This window comes from Metopolophium dirhodum, chromosome 9 (assembly GCF_019925205.1).
Source record: "Metopolophium dirhodum isolate CAU chromosome 9, ASM1992520v1, whole genome shotgun sequence".
Lineage (NCBI taxonomy): Eukaryota > Metazoa > Arthropoda > Insecta > Hemiptera > Aphididae > Metopolophium > Metopolophium dirhodum.
Window position 1 is genome coordinate 25,823,053 of NC_083568.1, and position 21,121 is coordinate 25,844,173.

General features: G+C 34.5%; 1 protein-coding gene across 11 annotated transcripts in view; it reads left to right on the forward strand.

Annotated features, from left to right (window-relative positions):
• LOC132952934 (RNA-binding protein Musashi homolog Rbp6) overlaps positions 1-21,121 on the forward strand; it is a 401,189-nt gene that overhangs the window by 271,429 nt on the left and 108,639 nt on the right. For all 11 annotated transcript variants that reach the window (XM_061025455.1, XM_061025453.1, XM_061025459.1 and 8 more), the window contains one exon: positions 18,444-18,536. In XM_061025455.1, the coding sequence (XP_060881438.1) occupies positions 18,444-18,536 (93 nt within the window). The remainder of the gene's footprint in view (positions 1-18,443; positions 18,537-21,121) is intronic.

Consider the following 21,121-nt stretch of genomic DNA (forward strand, 5'->3'; position numbering starts at 1 on the left):
TGTAGTATTTAACAAGAAAAACTATAGTGGTTTAATTAAAACGTATACAACATATATTTGACCACTATTTGTACCTATTTAATTTTTAGTCTTTTAGCCAATTTTTTTCCAATATAGTCATACCAATAAAAATCGTAAACCTATACATATTATAACACAACAAAATCCATTAGGGACATTCGAAACCATTTTGTTGTTGAATTGTTGGATCGTGTCAGAATTCGAGAGAGTATTGTGGAATTGCTACCACCATGAATATATTATTTATGACTGCGCTATTCTCCCCTTAACTCGGGATCAGTTAATCAACGATAATTTTAATGGAACTCGAAGTTCCTCTTAACCCTTTCCCCACCTCCACTTGACTATACATCAGCTTTATTCCATAATCCTCGAAAATACCCTTTTCGTAAAATTCATTTTAAATGTATCGATTCACACTAATTTCAGTACACGAAATCCGTGACAATAACGTAAATAAAACATAATGTTATTGCAGGAAAACGTAAATTGACTTTGAATGTAGATATTCAAGAATGCGTGTCAAACTGTAACTGAATGTAAACTCAAAAATTACAATTGTAGTGACGTTTACAAACGTAAATCGCTGATTCGATATCTTTTACGGAACTTATTCATTTCATTGTAATTCGAATTCGATTTTTCATTTTCAACAAAATGGCGTTTAATCTGTCGTATGAAAACATAAAATATCTATTTACGCAGATCCTTTACGTTTTTACGCTTATGTGAATTATTTCACGCCTAACCCAGTTTTAAGTACAGTTATTATGTTTGTTACTACGTAAGAGCCGGTATTATTAAACGGTGAAAAGCGTTTACCAGTGGCGATCAATTAAAAAAACCCTAATAAAAAAATGTTGAACATGAAAAAGACTAGAAGTATAATTTAAAATTATTGTGTAGCACTTTATATAGTACATAATTACGCATTATTTCAACGAAAAAAAGGTGCGATTAATGTACAATAGTATACCTACCATGATAATATAATGTTTGTTAATTCTATAAGCATGCATTATGAGTGCAAGATTAATTTTGAACTGGGTAACAATACTTAAAAAAAAAAAAATTGAACGACTGCAGCAGCTTATACGAAATATAGTTTTGAAAAATTTTTCAATTATTCCAAGTTTGATATCATTAATTCACTAATAACTGCAGATCGCATAATACTTTTGTTTTCTCTTTAATAACAATAATAATAATGAAAAAAAAAAACTGAAAAAATAATGATAATAATAATAGGAATCTTTGTCATTTATACGGGTAGAAATTAATTTCCAGCAAGCTTTCCGTGATTTCGTACATTCTTTTTTGTTTCCGGTCGGTTCACCCCTTCAACTTACACACACACACACACACACACACACACACCTGCACGCGATATTATTATTACCCACCCGAGGCGACCCGCATACGATTCGTGTTCGAGCACTCGGATTTAGAACACCGCCGCCGCCGCGATGTAACCATAAGGCGCGTTCCAGAATAAATGACCAACACGACATCCCGAGTAGGTAGTTTAATTAAATTCTGACGTGAAGCATATTTTATTTTACCGGACGACACAATATTGCAGTATATAATGCGCACTTTGTCTACAGACACGCGCGCTTTCAATCGATCTATCTCAACCAACATTACAAATTTATAATATTATTATTATAATACGCATGGCTACCATTTCGGAAATATTCCAATAACGTTCAATTATAATTTATAATATTATTACCTATTTACTCGCATTGATCATAAATGTGAGCAGCAGAGGACCTGGGAGAGGAGTTCTGGTATAATAAAAATAAAATTACAACCAACTATAATATAATTTTAATGTTATGAGCATTGTCTAATTTGGATAGACGAGAGGGGTGCAACTAAATGGGTGCCCAACAATATTATAGACGCCGCATGAAAATATTTAAGTCTGCATACGTCTATTCTACCCAACCCCCTTCCCCATCCACTACGCGGTGAAATGCGTCGTGCTTATGAAACCATCGTTCGACGGTTGATATTAAAACCACCACGCCGTGTTTCGCCGACGGTTTTTCGGTCTTGGAACTTCGGTTTTGGCACGACGTGTTTTGCCGTTACGTTATTTGACGGTGGTGATATTTTATATTATTTTTATTATTATTATCGTCGTTCGTCAAACGACGCGGCGCGTACGGGACATGATAATGTGTGTCCTGCATAATATTATAGGTACACGTCGGGAGCGCCCCACGCGATGATAAATAATAGGTCAATTTCCCCAGCCCCACCCCATATTGGAATTTTGAAATATTGCAGTTCGACTGTGCTACGTCGTATGCTATGTAGTGCCGTTTGTTCTGCGCTTAGTCTCGCGCGTCTATGAACACGATTGAATGAAAAAATTCGAAATTCCGATGTGGCGGGACTGGGACAGGAGGGCCTATAAATAATAGCGATGTCTATACAACGATTAATGATAATATTATAACAATATATTATGTACTATGTATAATATATGTGGGCGCATAGACGCGTCGCCGAGTGCACGTCACACGCGAATCCGATGGCCCCGGGCAGACGACAAACATGCCGGCGGCGGTGTCGCGTAGCCTAGGGGATTTCGCAACAAATTAGGCACATCAACATTAATTACGTTTGCGTCCGGGGCCCGTTTCGCGCCCGTCAAATTCCGAATTCAAACTAGATTATTCCGTGCCACCCCGTCCGGCCCCGCCACACCCACAACCCATTGCGGCGCACTATCCACCCACCCGCCCGTTCGCTCGCGCTTTAATTACTCTACGGAACGCACTCGTCCCACCCTACGTCTCTCGTCTATTGCCCGCCGCGGTATATTATTATATTATTACCGCGCACCCATAGTGGCTTGGCCAGGGGGGGGGGGCCTTTGCCGAAATTTGAGGAACATTTTAAAACGCTTTCCGCAGTGTTCTGTGGTACGTATGAGGCGTAGGTACTTAGCAAGACGTAATCGCTTGACGTATTAATATTCTATAGTATGTATATTGTATGTGAAGGCATATGGCGAATAGGTCACATGCAGCTGGTACTATTGAATTCGTCGGAAAATTGAATTTTTGCATTTCAAATATTTCAATATTACGTTATCAATTATGACCTAATAGTTCAAAATAGGTAATATATAATATAATATATTATAACGATAAAAAATTCCGTGTTGAGCGAACGGTGACAAATGCCGTAAACGACAATAATATAACATTCAAACCAAATATGCTATACAATATTTGTTAATTACAACAGTTTTTTCCTCTATAATATACGCGCGTATCTTGTATAATTATTATTGCAGCATAATATAATATATTTTTAGATGATTTATCATAACGTTTTAATATCATACCTATAAAAGAAGAATATTTATTTATACCTTATGTAGAATAATTAGCCTGTATAATTAGTTAAATAAAATAACATGTTCAAGAATTGTATAAACACGAAAAAGATCAAAATATTATTAAGGTACGTCACAATAAGTTAAAAAAAGATATAATTTTATCACTCGATTTAAATAGTAATTTAATATATTTTAATATTTTAGTGCCTATCCAGTGGCGTGTAACATAGAGCTCAAGCGTTGCTCAGGCAACACCTTAAATATAGGTGGGTAGGTATTGATAGAAGAAAAATAGAAAATTTTATCGGTCGGTATAACAGTATTATGAGGGGTAGGTCACATAAAATTATTTGAGCAACACCAATTTTTTTTTTTGATACACGCCATTGTGCCTATTAAGCCATAATTTTTTAATAAAATCTACAATTTTCAATAAAACAATATCGAATTTATTGAAGAATGGTTCTATTCGATAAGACGATATTAAAATATAACACAGGTACCTATATAGACAAAACAAACATTTTAATTTGTCGACTTCCATACATTGTTCTTGATAATTCGTAACTGGAATCGTTTTATAATTATTAATACTATATTATGCACCTATGATACCAAACACATAAAAATGCATTAATAAAAATAATGCTTTAACGTAACTGCTAACTGCATTTTTGTGAATAACGACGCTCCGTAATTATTTACAGTTTTAATTTTATGATAGCAATTTTGGCATATTATTATGCCACGATAAATTGGATTGGGTGGGTCGTTTTAAAAATGTATATTAATCATAACTCGTTTGGGGTTTATGAATACAGTTTCGGACTTCCCCGTATTATATTATATTATACGTTACACGAGGAAATGTGCATTTTTTTCGCGTCGCATTATACATAAACCAGCCGGGTTGGAAGCCAAGCAAAAAGGTCGATCAACTGGACCGTAAACGAACACAAAGGTCCGTTTGGATAACTTTACGCGTGTCCAAGTTTTATGTTATTTTGTTTATTTTTTTTTTTTTTACCACCCCGTCAGCTCTTCTGCCAATCGGATATCGAGAAATACATATATGCATAAAAGCGCCATGTATGCGTAAAAAATAACGTAGATCAAAAAGAATGGATATTTTTTTCCTAGTGAAACTATTTTCCAAATTCATCGAACATAATATTATATATTATCCATCAACTAAATTAAAAAAAGGAAAAAAATAGTTCTTTCACGAGGTTTGTTGTCGTCCAATATTGATTTGTATACTCGAGTCTATTTTGTTTAGATCATTTGACTCCGTGAATTCACAAATTACAAAATATCATTGTACAACCGGCTTTTAATTTGGCATACAAAATATATAATAATATTGTACATTTATAACATAGACTTTGAAACCTTTATAGATATGAGGTTAAACTCTCAGAGGGGGATGTGTGTTATAGGAGTATTATAGCGCTGATATCACATTAAATGTGAACGAAATTTTCGTTTCATAACAACAATTCACAATAAAATATTTTCAAACCTATCTGCAGTTTACTTCTGGTGTTCTAATTTTTTTTTCAATAATACTCAAACGTTGATACGTTTTATTTTAGTAATACAACCAAATACTTCAAATTTCGTTTTCGTAACAATTATATTATACCATATTAGCTCACATTCATCAAATCCACCATCTAGTCTATAAAATATCTTACTAAAAAAAAGCTTATAATATAATATGCACTGATGTATTCCTAGACATGACCCGATTCTTTAATAAAGTGTGACACCTGCTAAGCCTCCTTAGTCCTTTTTAAACTAAAATCCACCTTTCCGCATTATAATAATATAGGCATACGTTAAAATCGTATACTTCAACGGGTACATAGTCTCATCTTACAAAACTCCTGAATACTCGATATAATTCACCACTTGTGTTTATTGTAAAATAATTTATTTTTTTTTTTTTTTTTTTTTTTTTTTTTTTTTTATTGGGTAACCCGCGGCAACATAGGCCATTGGGTGTGGGGAGGGCACTGTAGGTTTTATATTGGGTAGGTTTGGTAGGTTTTATATTGGGTAGGTTGGTACACGTGTGTGTTGTGTTTGGCAGAATTTCTAATGGGGCACCCGTAGGTTTCTGCCGTGCCCCGGGGTGGGGGGATGGCGGCACTTGTTCTCCGGACACCGTGACTTGCACGGAGAAAAATGCCGCCCAGTGGTCGAGGATCGAACTCGGACCGGCTGTGCCGAATCCGTCGCGTTAGACCACTCGGCCACCTCGTCCCCCCAAATAATTTATTGTTACAGATTGTTTAATATATTATACTATTGTATAATGAATTAAGACAAAATAAATCCTGGTATATTCCAAATCTTACAAACATATCTTAGCACCTACATAATGATTACTATTATTATTGTACATAACAATCTTTTGTCTACTAGGTATGTATTACTGACAAGTGACGTGTGACAATTATTGTACCTATTTATATACTAGACCGATTGCGATTTAATATTCTGGAAATATTCATTTCCTAGTTTGAACGAATTCGAACGATTCAAAGGCCTGGTATACCACTTTTATGCAAACATATATATATATAAATATACCTATATGTATGTATGTAATATATGTATGTATGTATGTATGTATGTATGTATGTATGTATGTATGTATGTATGTATTTATGTGCCTATGTATGTATGTAAATATGTATGCATGTATAAAATATATTATATTTGTTATTGCATGATGGTGGTTTATAGAAGGTACCGATATTAAAGTCTCGGCCGATTGAGCATTCGAAGACGTATAATATTATACATACATATACTTGGTATGTATAAGTATAATAATATGTATTCCTTTTATACACCGATAAGGATACAAACCGGTATAGGATACGATATCGGTGCATAAACATTGAACATATTATTATTTTGTAAATATTATTAAATACGTAGGTAGAGAGTATTTAGATACATTATCTGAAACACCGAAAAAATATTATTATTATTAATATAAAATTATTGCAGATGTTGATATTCTTATAAGTTTTCGTTATTGTCTTTACGTAATATTATAGAGAAATATTATGGAAATAAATCATAGCACTATATGTATAATACAAATTTAAAAATTACAATACTTGACTCTAAATAACTGGACAGATAATGTTAGTATCTAATCTTTAGATTTTAAAGACGTTGAAGTACACATGTGTGGGTGGTCCGAAGGTCATCGTTTTGTTAAAATATTGAAATCCAATAAAATATTATACAGCTTCATATTATAATAGTTTTGTTTTAATTCCAACGATGGTTTTATGGTTTGAAATCGAAGTACATCCACTATAAAACGCAACGAACTGAAGTAAGAAGTATAAGAATCGAATCTTAATAAGAAAAAAATGAACGTGCACGGTGCACCACGTGTGGTGTTTGTACTTGATAAAATATGAGTTTGACAATTGATTTATTCAACTGGGGTAAATATTATAATAATATACACCTATAATATTTTTATATATTATTATAAAACAATAATGATCACAATAACAACACGTATGTAGTTAGTACAATGAGAATAATATATATTTAAGAATAGGGCATGGTAATTACGGATCGAGGGGTTTTTTTTTAATTAATTTGTTTTTATCTCGAAAAATTTTTGTAATTTTTATTTAATTATTTAATTTTTGAAACTTTTAATCATAATATTTATTAACTTTATAATTTATATTAAATTAATTAAATCGATGGAATACAGTTAATTATTAAAAATGGCACCTAGTAGGTACAATAAATCGTTTTATTTTTATCACATCGATCTGGACATTGCATAACTATTGTAATTAATAATATCAATTATTCCTGGTGTGCTTATTGACGGGCATCAACATATTAAGAATAATATTCTCTTTGATTTTTAAAAATATAACCGTACATTACTGAGTAAAAGATGAAAAAAATAGAAAAGTATATTATAAACTAAATGATATCACGAAAAAAACCAATCGAATAGCATCTAATAATATGCTAAAAGTTTCCAAACGAAAATAACTATATCATACAAAAACACAAAATTACAAAAATTTATCCAACGAAGTATAATATGCGCTTTTGAAAAAAAGAAACCACCCGTACATTTTTATACACTTAATGTTATTAGACGCCACCGACTCCTTTCCAGTCACCGAGTACTGCCGGCGAACGTGCAGTTGTTTTTTCGAAATGCAAATCGCCGGTCTTACTGGTGGTGGGGAGGGAGAAGGGTGTAGGAATGCGCGAAAAGCAAGCGGTTTATTATTATAATTTTCTTCTTTTTTTTAATCTCGAACGGCGGACGGGCCTATATAGTTGTGCCGGCATCTGTTTTTCGTTAGATATTCCCCGACGAGGTTTTCGCGTGCATATAAATGACTTATTAAACGATTTGCTTGCCATGGCTGACACAAAAGTCACGGTAAAGTCGTGTAGGTACTTCCTATATGTATAAAATATTGTTATGTATAGAGAAGACGTTCGGCGTGTATACTATATAGGTTAGGGTATATAGACTCGCGGGTTCAAAGGCCTTACGGTATTATATAACACGCAGAGATCTGCTAACGGATTAGTGAACCGTGCGACATTTGGTAGATATATTAATATTATGTTATAGTGCTGCCAATATATACGTACGTAGATGGTCTACGTTCACAGCAGAAGCGCATCGCGGTGATTATTTTGAGACACGTGAATAGACGAAGTCAAGACGAACGCGTAAACAATAAATAAACTTGTACTACAGTACGTTCGTTTCTCAAATATTAAAGTATATTAATATAATAAATATTGAGTATATTACGAGTTGGAAATATACAAAAATACGGGATAATAATTATTGTAGTCTGCGATTTTACTCTGGAAAATGCTACTGTAGGGAAATTTTAAAATTAACCTCTCTAACAAAGTATGTATATAGTATGCTTCAGTATTCGATTTTCAATACTGCAGACGCAAGTGGAATTTGTCCTCGGTTTTTTTTTTCGATATTTTCCCCACACCGCCTCAAAAGTGGTTTTGCGATAAATCCATAAAAATAAAATCTCCCCTCGGTCTAAAAAAAAAAAAAAAACCCACTCGAAATCAAAAAGGAGGGAAACGTAATCGCGAGCTCCCTCCGCCAATTAAGCATCGCCACGAGTGTCGGCTGCACCGCCGTGACAGCATCCGCGATAGAAATGTTACATATATAATAATATATATAGTATTATATTATGTACACACCACCGATCGCTAGCGTATAAGACCGACAGTCGTGAGGGTGAGGCTGTACAGGGGTCTACCCTTGCTCGTCGATCGTATATACCTAGCATAAGCGCCACGGTTTATTATATATTATATGTATTATTATAGCTATATCGCGGTACTACACACGGGCTCCGATACTCTCGTGAATTCGCGATAGTAATTAATAGTTTTCCCTGTATAATATAGGTACCTATGCCTATACGTCGTGTATCGCGATGGTTACTTATAATATATTATTATAATCACTATTCGTGAAAACCACGCGACACCGTCATCACGATAATAACTCTCATGGTGGGGCTGCTATCGCGTTCAACCGTCATCGCGGTGTGTTGTATCCACCGCCTACCCCCTACTCACCCCCCATACCGCTTTCAGTGAAAAGTTCTTCTCTCCCGGCAGAATATAATACGCTCTATCGCGGCCGATCGTGTATATTACTGCGGCCCGAACGGCTGCGGCAAACGCGGCGATCGCGTGTGATCCCCGTCGAATATGATAATAATAATAGTAATAATAATAATAATAATAATATTATTGTTATAAGCACGCGCCGTCAGGGTCTGCCGTGTGGGTTTTGCGCGTTGGGTAATATTATAAATTATTTTCCTTGATGTATTCAATATTAATGCGAGTCGTCGTCCAGCGCAGCCGTTGCAGCCGAGAGTGCACGCTCAGACATCGATCGAGCTGCGGTATATTAAAAAAAAAAAATCGTGAATGCCGCACACAATAATGTAAAATAATATTATATCATAATATTATATTGTGTATGTATATAATATACGTATATAAGTCACCGGCGTACATAGTTTGTTACCACTATTGTATCGTATCATAGGTATTATTATATTATATTATAGTATTATTGAGCACGATGTGTTGCGTATTTGTTGGCGACTTTATACGCTGAGGCCGATATTATTACTATAACTGTCCACTCGTTACTCAGCGGGGACGAACGTAAATGTATATCCGTCTAATATAATAATAATAATATTATCATCGATCGCACGACATTGTGATTGCGTTGCGGGGACGCACGCCCGTAATCTTATAACGGCTCTGCGTTCCACTTTGATTTTGTTGTACCGTCGAAATTGCGTTTAAACCAAAATATTATGTCGAAACCACTTTATTGAGATGATAATAATATTACATTATTTTAATCTATTTGTCACAGAACCAGTCGCAGTTCCATAGTTTATATTATTAGTTCTTATTATTTAAGCACAACTTGTTACTATTATTAGTTATGCCACTATTCATTTTTGAAGATATATTGGCCTAGTTGTCGGAGCTTTTCACGATCAAAAAATAAATAAAAATTATCTCACGAATTATGAATTTTCAAAAAAATAAAATGTCATACTCTCATTCTCTCCCCGTCCTGTCACCATTATACTTTTACTTTAAAGTTTAATTAATAAATACTTTGATCGTTCATACGTATAAACTATTATTTTTTTTTCATTAATAGTGTTATTTCTATAAACAACAAATTAATTATTTATTTAAAATAAGCTGGGAAAGTATATTTAATGTTTGAAAATATTTTAATAAAAATATGTTGAATATTTGTTATTAAATTGATTTCGAGATTAGCAAACTAACTGATAAGAATATTATTTGTAATTAACTTTTTTAGCTTTCTTTGTTCAAGTATATTTATAATATATAATATATATACATATACTTGTATATATTTCAATTTATTTTCCTCATTCCTTTCGCAATTGTTTGAAACTAATGAGTTCCTTTTGTTATAAAAAATAAAAAAACACCAATGATATTCCGTACGCTGAAATGAACGTTTACTTTCCATTTATATAAACCCTTTTAATAATCATTAAACTTTTTCTTCTCGGAAGAGCCCAATATGATAAACACAACGAAATAATATTTAAATTTTAAACGATATTTATTCTATTTATTATAATTATTATTATTATTATCATCATTATGCTCACTGTGACTGTGGAAAACTGGAATATTAATGCAATTTTTCACAAATGAAGTCGATTAAATGTTGTCTAAGTAGATAAAGATACATTTTAATGGAATTTAATACGATATCACGTATATTTATTATAGTATCTACTACATATAATTTATATATTATATGGAAAGAGTGGTGAAGACTAATATTAATATTATAGTGGCAAAACAAAATATATTGCAAAATATACAATTATTTTTTGATTATGTTATCTTTGGGTATGAATAGTAATAATATTAGTAATTTTAATATAACATTATATATATATACTATAAACATTGTAACCATTGTCAAATCTAAATAAGTACCATGTAGTTAGCAACATGGATGTAATTGTTTTCGTGAAATTCAAAATTCACTTTAAATTTTACCTAACCTCCGGGGATACAATTCAAACTGCACGTACTTTTCCCAAACATTATGCACATAACCCGACCGTATATGTATGTATTATGTTCTTATTAATCTATAATTGGCCATTAAAACGAACATATCCCATAAATTAGAGAGGGGAAACAAAAGTGCCACGTTTTATTCGAAATTCCTTCGCCGGTATATAGCACACATAAAATATTTGCGCAATGATTTCGCGAAAATAAACAATGTAAAAATATAAATAAATAAAAACGTTTTATAATATTATACTGTTATTGCTTGTATAGCAATTCGCAATATCTCGAAGTGTGTTAAAAAAAAATTAAAAATTAAAGCGTTGTCGATTCGACGGAGATGATTGACGCGGTAGGTAGATAATATTATGTAGGTACCTACACATATTATATTATTATAGATAATAAACGTGAAAAAAATTGATATCATCAATAGGTACCTTTAGGTGTATAATATTATAGCCATCAGTATAACACATACTGTCGGTATAATATTTTATATATATTATGTGGTACGATAAATGAAGTGCCGTTCGTTAGAAAAATATACTCGGCGTGCCACACACATTGGCGTTTCGTATTTGTTACTCTCGCTCAATTTTTTTCTTCTTCTTTTATTTAAGGGCAGAGTAAGAAAAAAAATGCGTTTATTTTCCACCCCGCGGCTGCAGCAATATATAATATAGTGACAACCGTTGCTTAATCTAGGCATTACGATTGGACGCGGGCAAATGCGTGTATATAACTACAGCAGCAGTAAAACCATTACACTTATATACCTATCTATAAAATATATATATATATATGCCCTGTATATAGTAGTAAACTTGTAACCTAACCTGCACAGTGCACATATATACAGTAACAACTAACAATAATAACACACACACATATATAATATATATATACAGCGAAGACGATTGTTTCAATTGGATTTTATGACTTACATAACGCCGTATTTTATGCCTAACTATAAATATATATATATACACACTTACGTATAATATAATATGAAAAATATACGTTGAACTGGCGCGCGCTGTTTATTCGACGCATATAACGACACGCCAAAGTCATAATTTCCCTCGCGGAACAGATACAGTATAATAAATAGAGAAAATAAAACAGATATAATAATATAAGATTCAAACGACGTCGTAGGTGGCAATAGTTATAATTACGTCAAAAAACGGTTAACTGCGAAAAATGTGGTGGACTGATACAAAAACATAATACTATTTAAGTACCTGCAACACATCTATAATACATTGTAAATATATATAGGTATTGTGATAATACGCGTACCTACACTTAAGAGAGTGGATACTGTCAAACTAATGATATGCGGTGACGTAAGTCGGGTAGACTCTTATTGGGGTTGAAAAAATTAATCAGAGCACAGCGACCCATCATATCCCTACTCCTCCACCGCATTACCAGCCCGTTACCATCGTATATTTTGTTTTGCGGTCCATTCAAGTGGGTATTATTAATTATATACGTCCCAACAAATGTTAATATTATTTGCGAGCATCATAAATATCCGTATTCGGTTTTTAAAGTAAAATTTTTTAAACGAATAACAGTATTTTTTTTTATTTTCAAGTTCGTATATACGCATTCGGAAATTGCATATTGGCGTGGAGTAGGCAGCATAAAATAATAATGCCGCATCGTTCAATTTGCTAAGAACGTAATCGAGATGATTCTGATTTTATTCTTATTCACTGGTACAGCCGGTAAACATCTTTTACGAGACAAAAATACGGAGCCTTAATACCTTTATATTGTTATTTATATATATACTATATATACAATACAAATAAAAACCTTCGCTGTATACGTTCTCAAAAGAATATCGCAGATTATTTCCGAGTGCATTAGCGTGAAATTCACAGGAAAAAAGCGTTTATAGAATATTATTTGCCTATAAATAAATAAAAAAAAAAAAACAAAAAAACTGTCATTAAATTTTTAAACCTGCAGCTCGTTTAAATTGTATCGAATATAAATTGCGAGAAAAAAAACAAAAATCCACCATTTTACTATCGTTATTCTCATTACTGGAAAAATATAAACTTTCGACATAACGTCGTTTTTACGGTAGAGATATATTATTTTAAACATGTTGAGATGATAAAATATTTTAGTACACAGAATGCAATAAACAAATCATTGTGTGTGTGACACGATGTTATTTTGTGTTATGTTTTCTATCGTTCTCATTTGTAATATTTTATTTTCCTCTTCAGCTAATACCATCCCTCTATAACAATGTACAATAATATACAAGTCTGAAAACGATTGATATTTTATTATGAACATCGCAATAAACTCAAAATCTAAACTCTTCATTAACATGATTTTGTAATAGTTTTTCCGTATGATTTCGGTTTGCAGATTTGCATACATAGGTATACAATAAATCTGTTGCGTACAACAATATTGTACGATGAACATACAAATTTATTATTTTTTGTTGTCTCATACTTATTGAGTACTTAGTATAAATTTTCTTTCGTCTGAAGCGCTAAAATTATGAAAATGTATTATCATAATAATATTTTTTATAAATCGTTATTGTGTGCCATATGGACCCAATAAGCTGTATAATATAGCACGCTCGTAAGGAGGCATCGTATCTGCATTTGGACGATATATAGGATAATAATAATTATTATTCGCATTATGCTTCTGGAAGGGATTTTTCTTCTCGTGGTGTTTTTTGTTTTCATATAATATCATATCCACGCGTCTCTGACGTGTTTGGGATTTATCCGTTGATTTATAGTTAGGTAATTCGCGAGTTTTCGGGCGGCTTAATGACTCGCGGAATCGAGCTGCAGCCTTGATCGGTTAGGTTACAGTGGTAAGGGGTGGGGTGTGGTGGAAGGGTGGTGGAAGGGTGGCGGCGACCACAGAGTGAGCGAAACGACAGCGGGATGAAAAAAAAACATTATTAAAAACTAATTATTCAATTGTTCCGTACGTAGTTTTTTTTTTTACTCGAAAGATTTTTTCCGACCGATTCATTAAAAAATGAGTTGTTCCTAAAGTTATTAATTGAAAAGCTCGTGGCGGCGGCAACGATGGTTTGGTGGCTAAAAAGGAAGAAAAAAAACTTTCGAGCCTATTATTTGGATTATTTATTACGGTCGTCGTCGTCGCCACCGCCACCGCCGACGATGCGTTCGCCGCCCCTAGTCGGTCGGTCGGGCGGCGGAGGGCGCGTATACACAGAGTGCGTGCGCCGCCGTTGCCATGGGCACACGCGGAAGTCGTCGCCGCATAGTCGTCGTCATCGTCGTCGTATAGTCCTCCTCGTCGTCGTCGTCGTCGTCGTCGTCAGCGTCAGCGTCCTCGTCGTCAGCGTAAGCGTAAGCGTCGTCGTACACGGCACATTATTATACAGCCGCTGCGCGCGTATTACTCTCTCTATCTATATATATAACATAACATAGTAATCGCCGCCCCCGCCGCCGCTGTAGTGCGCGCCGCGCGACTCGCCGACGGTCAGGTGCCGCTGCCGCTGACGCTAACGCCGCGCCGCCGCTTCGCGTTTTCACCACCCCCCCGCGACAGCGTCGCCGCCGACGACGGTGGCACCACCGGGCCAGCCCGCTAGGTGGCACCCCATTCGAGCGCGTTTCAAAGCACAGGACGGTACGGCAGCGCTCGCGGTCCCCTCGTCGTCCCGTCGGGTCTGTTGTTGTTATCGTTCGTCGTCGTCGCCGCCGCCGCCGCAGTCGTCCGCGTCCGTCGCACCAAAACGCCACCGTTTTGAAGCGATTTAACCGCCGCAGCCGCCGTAGATTTTTTTTTTGCTCTCAATAATACCGTCGTACAGTGGCCGTCGTAGTATACCGTAATATTTCATTATTATTATTAGTATTATTTGAATTATTATTAAAATAATTTAATTAAACCTGTCGTCGACGTGCTACGCGTATCTACTGAAGCTATAATAATATATTATAATATATTATTATTATAATAATATAGCCGCCACTTACACTGCCGCCGCTGCTGCTGTTGCCGCCTGCTATATACGACTACTGCAACGGTACACGCTGCTATAAGCCGCCGCCGCCGTCGCTGCTGCTGTATAGCGCGCTATAACATTATTATTACCCACGAGTTATCAACATCCACGTAAACACGGAACCCTGTCCGTTCGGTGGGTCCCCCCTTTTCCCCGTAGCCGTCTACGCAGCTCCTCCTCCTCCTCCACCTCCGCCGCAACACCATCACCATCACCATCCGGTTCACCACCACCCTTCTCATCACCAACACCACCAACAACACCACCAACAACAACACCAACAACACCAACAATCCGTGGTCACTGTTTGCCATCAGACTCCTAAAAACATGGTATGTAACGATGATGATAATAATAAGCATATTATGTTCGCGTATAATATAATATTATCATAATATTACACAACAACGGAATAATAATTGTTATGTAATCACGTAAATCATCGTCATCGTCGTCGGAGGGTGGTTAAGCGAGTCTTATGTAATAATAATTGTATTATTGTCCTGCGTCGGTGTCAGATGGTTTTTTAATAAAAAAAAATATATACATAATATTATGTTTTTTATTAATCGCCCTTACAGTGATATAGGTAATACGGAGTAACTTTTTATTAACTCTTTTATAAGTTAAAATTTTTTTTATTTTAAGAATTCGAAACGAATATAATTTTTTACCCGTTTTTACCGCGTAAAATCACTTGCCGCACAGATAGCAGCACGGGTCACCGCGAAAACGTCGGCTATTTGTTTTTTGTTTTTTTTTTGTTTTTCCCCTTTTTCGGTCCCCGGACAATTTGATATAATTTATCGCTCCGTCCACCGACCCCTATCCACCGTTACAACCACCTACTCCCGCTCCGCTAGAACCGCCGGCACACCGTTTCGTTTCCCGGTTGGAGCCCCGCACATACAGTCCATAGGGTCGAACCCAGAGCGTTTCGGGATATCCGATTTAAATGCGAAATGTTTTCCACCCCTCCCCCCTCCCTATCACCCACTACACAACACCCCTTGCCGTGCCACCACCCACCCTCTGAACGTAGCGCGCCCACCACTTTCACCCACGCACCCCAAAACAACGCTACTGAATCACCCACCATCGAGCGATATTGTGGTCGGCGCGCGTAATCACGGGACCATAATAATACAAGATTTCTCTCTCGTATATATATATTATATTAAATTACACGCGTGCCGATTAATTATTATTATCGTCATGCCATATTCAAACGAAATAATATGATATCCGCTTAATATAATATTAAAATAATAATAATAATAATATGGCACAATGTACAACCGATCTAGTGTTCTACAGTGTTCTATTGTATTATGAAAATATAATATCATCCGCAATGATTTATTGTAATTTCTATTATTTTTTAATTGCCATCGGTCTTTTCTCTTTTATAATGTTGTATTTGTATATTATATTCCGTATTATGTACTAATATAATATTGAATGCGGAATACATCATAAGTTGATAAATTTTATATCGTGTCATATTCAATGCACGCATATAACTTACTGTATTATATTATATTGTATTTTGTATTGTGTTGTATACCTAGGTTGTTATATTGTAATAATTTTTAAGTACATATTATTATTATTATTATAATTTTAGGTGGTATGCAACGCGTTTATAAAAATCATATTTGTATTGAAATAATTCAAACATGGTATTGTACAAACTATGTTATTTTATTATATTAGGAATGCAATGTATACACACTATAATACATACACAACAATAAGTATAAATGTATATGGATATAGTTATATAGCTAGTGTCGTTGTTTTTGAAATACTGACGGACGCGCGCTTTAAATGCCGTAGATTTATTTATGACCGCGTCCCTCTCTCGGGTGGCCCAATAAAATATTTAAACGGAATCGCATTTCGAGAAATGATTTAAAAACCCTCGAGAGCTAATGAATATTATATTATAATAAAGTTGGCCGAAATCTCGTCGTTTTTTTTTTTACATTTTTTTTTTTGTTCACAACGCCGATGATATTATTATATTATTATTATACGCCTACTCGGTCGAGGGAATCGGGTTGGATTACATTTTTGAAATATAAACGATCGGCTCCGTTAAAACCCTATACACTCTATACAGAGACAAACACATGGCCGATTGGTGCTGGCGTGTGATTTTCAATGCTGTCAAAACTGTATACGCGTATACCCTTTACGGTGGCAATTACGACACATATTTGTTTAACGCTTTGGAAATAAAAATATTAGTTGATAAAATGTGTATATAATATTATTTTCCGGGCGAGCGTGCGTAAACGTGCGTGCATAATTGTGTAAAGTTTTTTTCATAATGGCTTACATTATTATGTATAATTCGTTTCAAATATGATTAAAACTTTTTACATGTCTATTTAGTTTTAGGATAACTTCAACTTGATAATAATTTTATATGCATAATCGTATAATGTATGTACGAGTAACGAATTGTTCAAGATATATAATATTATTTTTCGTAAAAAATCAATATGATGTGCCTAATTTAGACACAATATTCTCTCTAATATTATGAAATATTAAAATACCTAGGTACCTTATATGACAATTATTAATATTTTATTTTGTACACATAACAATAGTATTATTAATATGTATACGTACTAATGTTTTGTTTAATGGATCCGTGTCAGTATAAAAAAAAGGATTTAACAATTCGCGTAAAGACGTTAATGCAAAATAAATTTTTACATTTTCCACGGAAGTACGGAATAGATGGTTTTCTAAAGTACCTTAATTTACACTAAGTATTAATATTGAAGTATATCTTTAGGCCGCTTGCCCGCTTATAATTTGTCTTGTATGCATAACGTATATATATTATAATATTACATATAATTGTGGGTTCAGTGTTCGGGTTTGGATTCGTTACGTCTAATATGGAATGCTGTTTAAGTTTATAGTTAGATTAATACTCTTAAGTGTATTTACTATTATATTCTTAGCGGATTTACCACTAAGTTTAACACTTTTGTCATGACAAACTTAAAACCCTTATTTATGACTAATTCTGAATTACGCTTAAAAATATATTATATATACCAATATATTATTATTTAAATACTGTACCTACGTTTTATATTACAAAACTTACCTAATTATTTTTTAGTGACCACAAATAATAGTATATTTGCTCAATATGCTTGAGCGAATATCATTAAATATTTTTGTGATAGGATAATATTATAAGTAGTTGTATCATTAAGTGGAAAAAATTTTTTTTAAAAACTTCTTACTTATAATTTACCTATAGTAAATATATTCATGACGTTTAGAAAATCGTACTAAATATTGCGTAATAATTTTCAGATGGTGACTCGAACGAAAAAAATCTTTGTCGGTGGATTGTCGGCGCCAACAACGTTAGAAGACGTCAAAAACTACTTTGAGCAATTTGGACCGGTAAGTTTGTTAGTTAGTTTATTTGACGAATAGATGAAAGAGAACATAATGAATTTAGGAAAAAAATTTACTTAACCTAACCGATTTAAATAATGCATTGACATAATATAAATTTATGGTATCAATATTTGTATTTAGACTTAACGATTAAACGATGGATAGTAAAAGAGGACTCCCCGCTTGCCATATAGGCTGCACTCGGCCCATTAGCCGTGCCCTACTTATACTAAATGTTCGATATCGATGGGTGACAATTATTACGATATAATTTATACATGGTTTAGGTTTTAAATAATAAATTTCGTAAATTCTCTTTCTCAGATCGATTGTTCGTATATAAGACATATACTACAACTATATAATATAATATTATTATAAGTATTAGGTATATTATATTATTATTATGTACAGACGTTTCGGTGTTTATTTATCGCGCTTTCATATTATAACTATCGGTGGTAGGTATTAAAATTAAAACATAAAAGAGTAACCAAATAAAAAAGTGGTTACCTACATATTCGTGCAGCGGCGCACATTTACGAAAAACCCGTTATAAATGTGTTATGCAGGGCGGAAACGGGAAGGACCGCACCAGCAGCACAGTTATCTGATTCGGTATATATAGGTAGGTATGTGATCCCATGCAAAAAAGGTCGGAGAGCTTTTTCTCGAAGTTATAATATATTATACGCGTGTGTATATACAACGTATAATCTAATGCGTGCGCGTAGGTATAGGTAGGTCGTACGTATCATAATATGTATATATAATAATAATAATAATATATGGTCGGGTAAACCCACCTGCAACCCGAATGACGACGACGCCACCAAATCCCGCAACGATAGCGCGATAATCATATAATATTATATAATATAAAATTAATAACTGTGATATATTATGGAAATCCAAACTCGCATTATAATATTATTATACGCACTTCGGATTTTCGGGGCGCAAAAAACATGCAAGCGGCGTATACGTCCTGCCTGCAATATTACTATACAGAGCGTTATTATAATGTTGTTACGATATTACAATACGCCGCCGCCGTTGTGAAGCGTTTTCGCGGAAAAAAAACCAAATCCACCGCACATGGCGGAGCAGACGATATAATGTTATAAATTATAATATATTATTATCACGATACATTATAATCGTAGGTGGGCGAGAAAACATTAATATGATGATAACACGTGATTCCTGGAAACGAAAATATAAACCGATACGCACCCCTTCACCCCCCGCGAACGAGTTCAGTACCTACAAAATAACACTATATCGTTTTTATTATTATAATGATATTGTGATTGTACCTACCTATAGTTTATATTCGTATAATATTATGTAACGTGTGGACCGCGGGTTCGAATTATTTATGCCCCGGCAACTTGAAAATATTAGTCCTTTAAATCAAACAAGTCACAACATTATTTACGATGAATCTGTAAAATAATAATAATAATAATACCTAACATATTAATATTATCAAATTAAAAATATTTAATTAATATCCATGTTATAATATTACATTCTGTACGGAAAAATATTATAATATATTAACGGCATACATTTCGGTGCGTCGACTTTATTTTTTTTTTTCCAAACATAACTCTCCTCCTTTGCCGGATCTATAAACTAAATATATCCCGACCCTCCATTGAAAATTCCTAAGCCCGCTGCTATACACGCGTGCATATTATATACACCTATCCGCGTAAGCGCGCAGTACCTACCTATACCTACCAGCTATACTTACATCGCAGCTGTATAAAATACTTGTATATGTGCTCGCAGAATATACGTGTTTGTGCGCGGTGTATTCGAGCACCTGGAACGCATTACAGAACGGTTTTCTCAGTCGTGTCCCGCACTAACCGTTTTTTATTGCCGCTCGGGTTTTTGGACATGCCGCCGCCTCGGCCGAGAGGAAGATAATCCGCGGCGGCGGCGGCGGTGGCCCTCGGAGGAATTGCCCGTCGGGGTCGTAAAATAGGTCGGCCGAACCGCTGGAGCGGCGGCCGGGGGATTGGCCGACGGTGGTGTGGGTGGGTGAGGGGGCGCGCGAAGGCGGAGGGGAGAGAATATTTATATATATATACATACATATATACACTATAGGTGTGTACTGTATGTACAATGTACATAATATATACTATACACTATATACAGAGAGAGAGATGCATAAGCCCGACGAGAAACTGTTATAAATCGATTATTATGTGGCGTCAGCTGAATGAGAGTGGCAAGAAAGATAGGTATATATATATATATACGTGCAGTACAAAAGTGTAGGTATATTATACAGTGGAACGGGAGCAAAAATCCCAGACGGTAATTTCTATGCACTGGGGAAATTACGGACGGAGAAAAATTATTTTAAATGACTTTTCCCGCGTTTTCTCTAGCTGTTTGTTCTATTACATATACTATATACTATTATTATATGTATATATATATATACACATAATATATCGTATGGCCTATTGTAATACATTTTTGAAAAAAAATCCTCCGATGTTTTCTGATGTCTGCGTGAGTTCATGTTCCAAAACGGTCGTCCGAATTCGAAACGTGTATCGCCA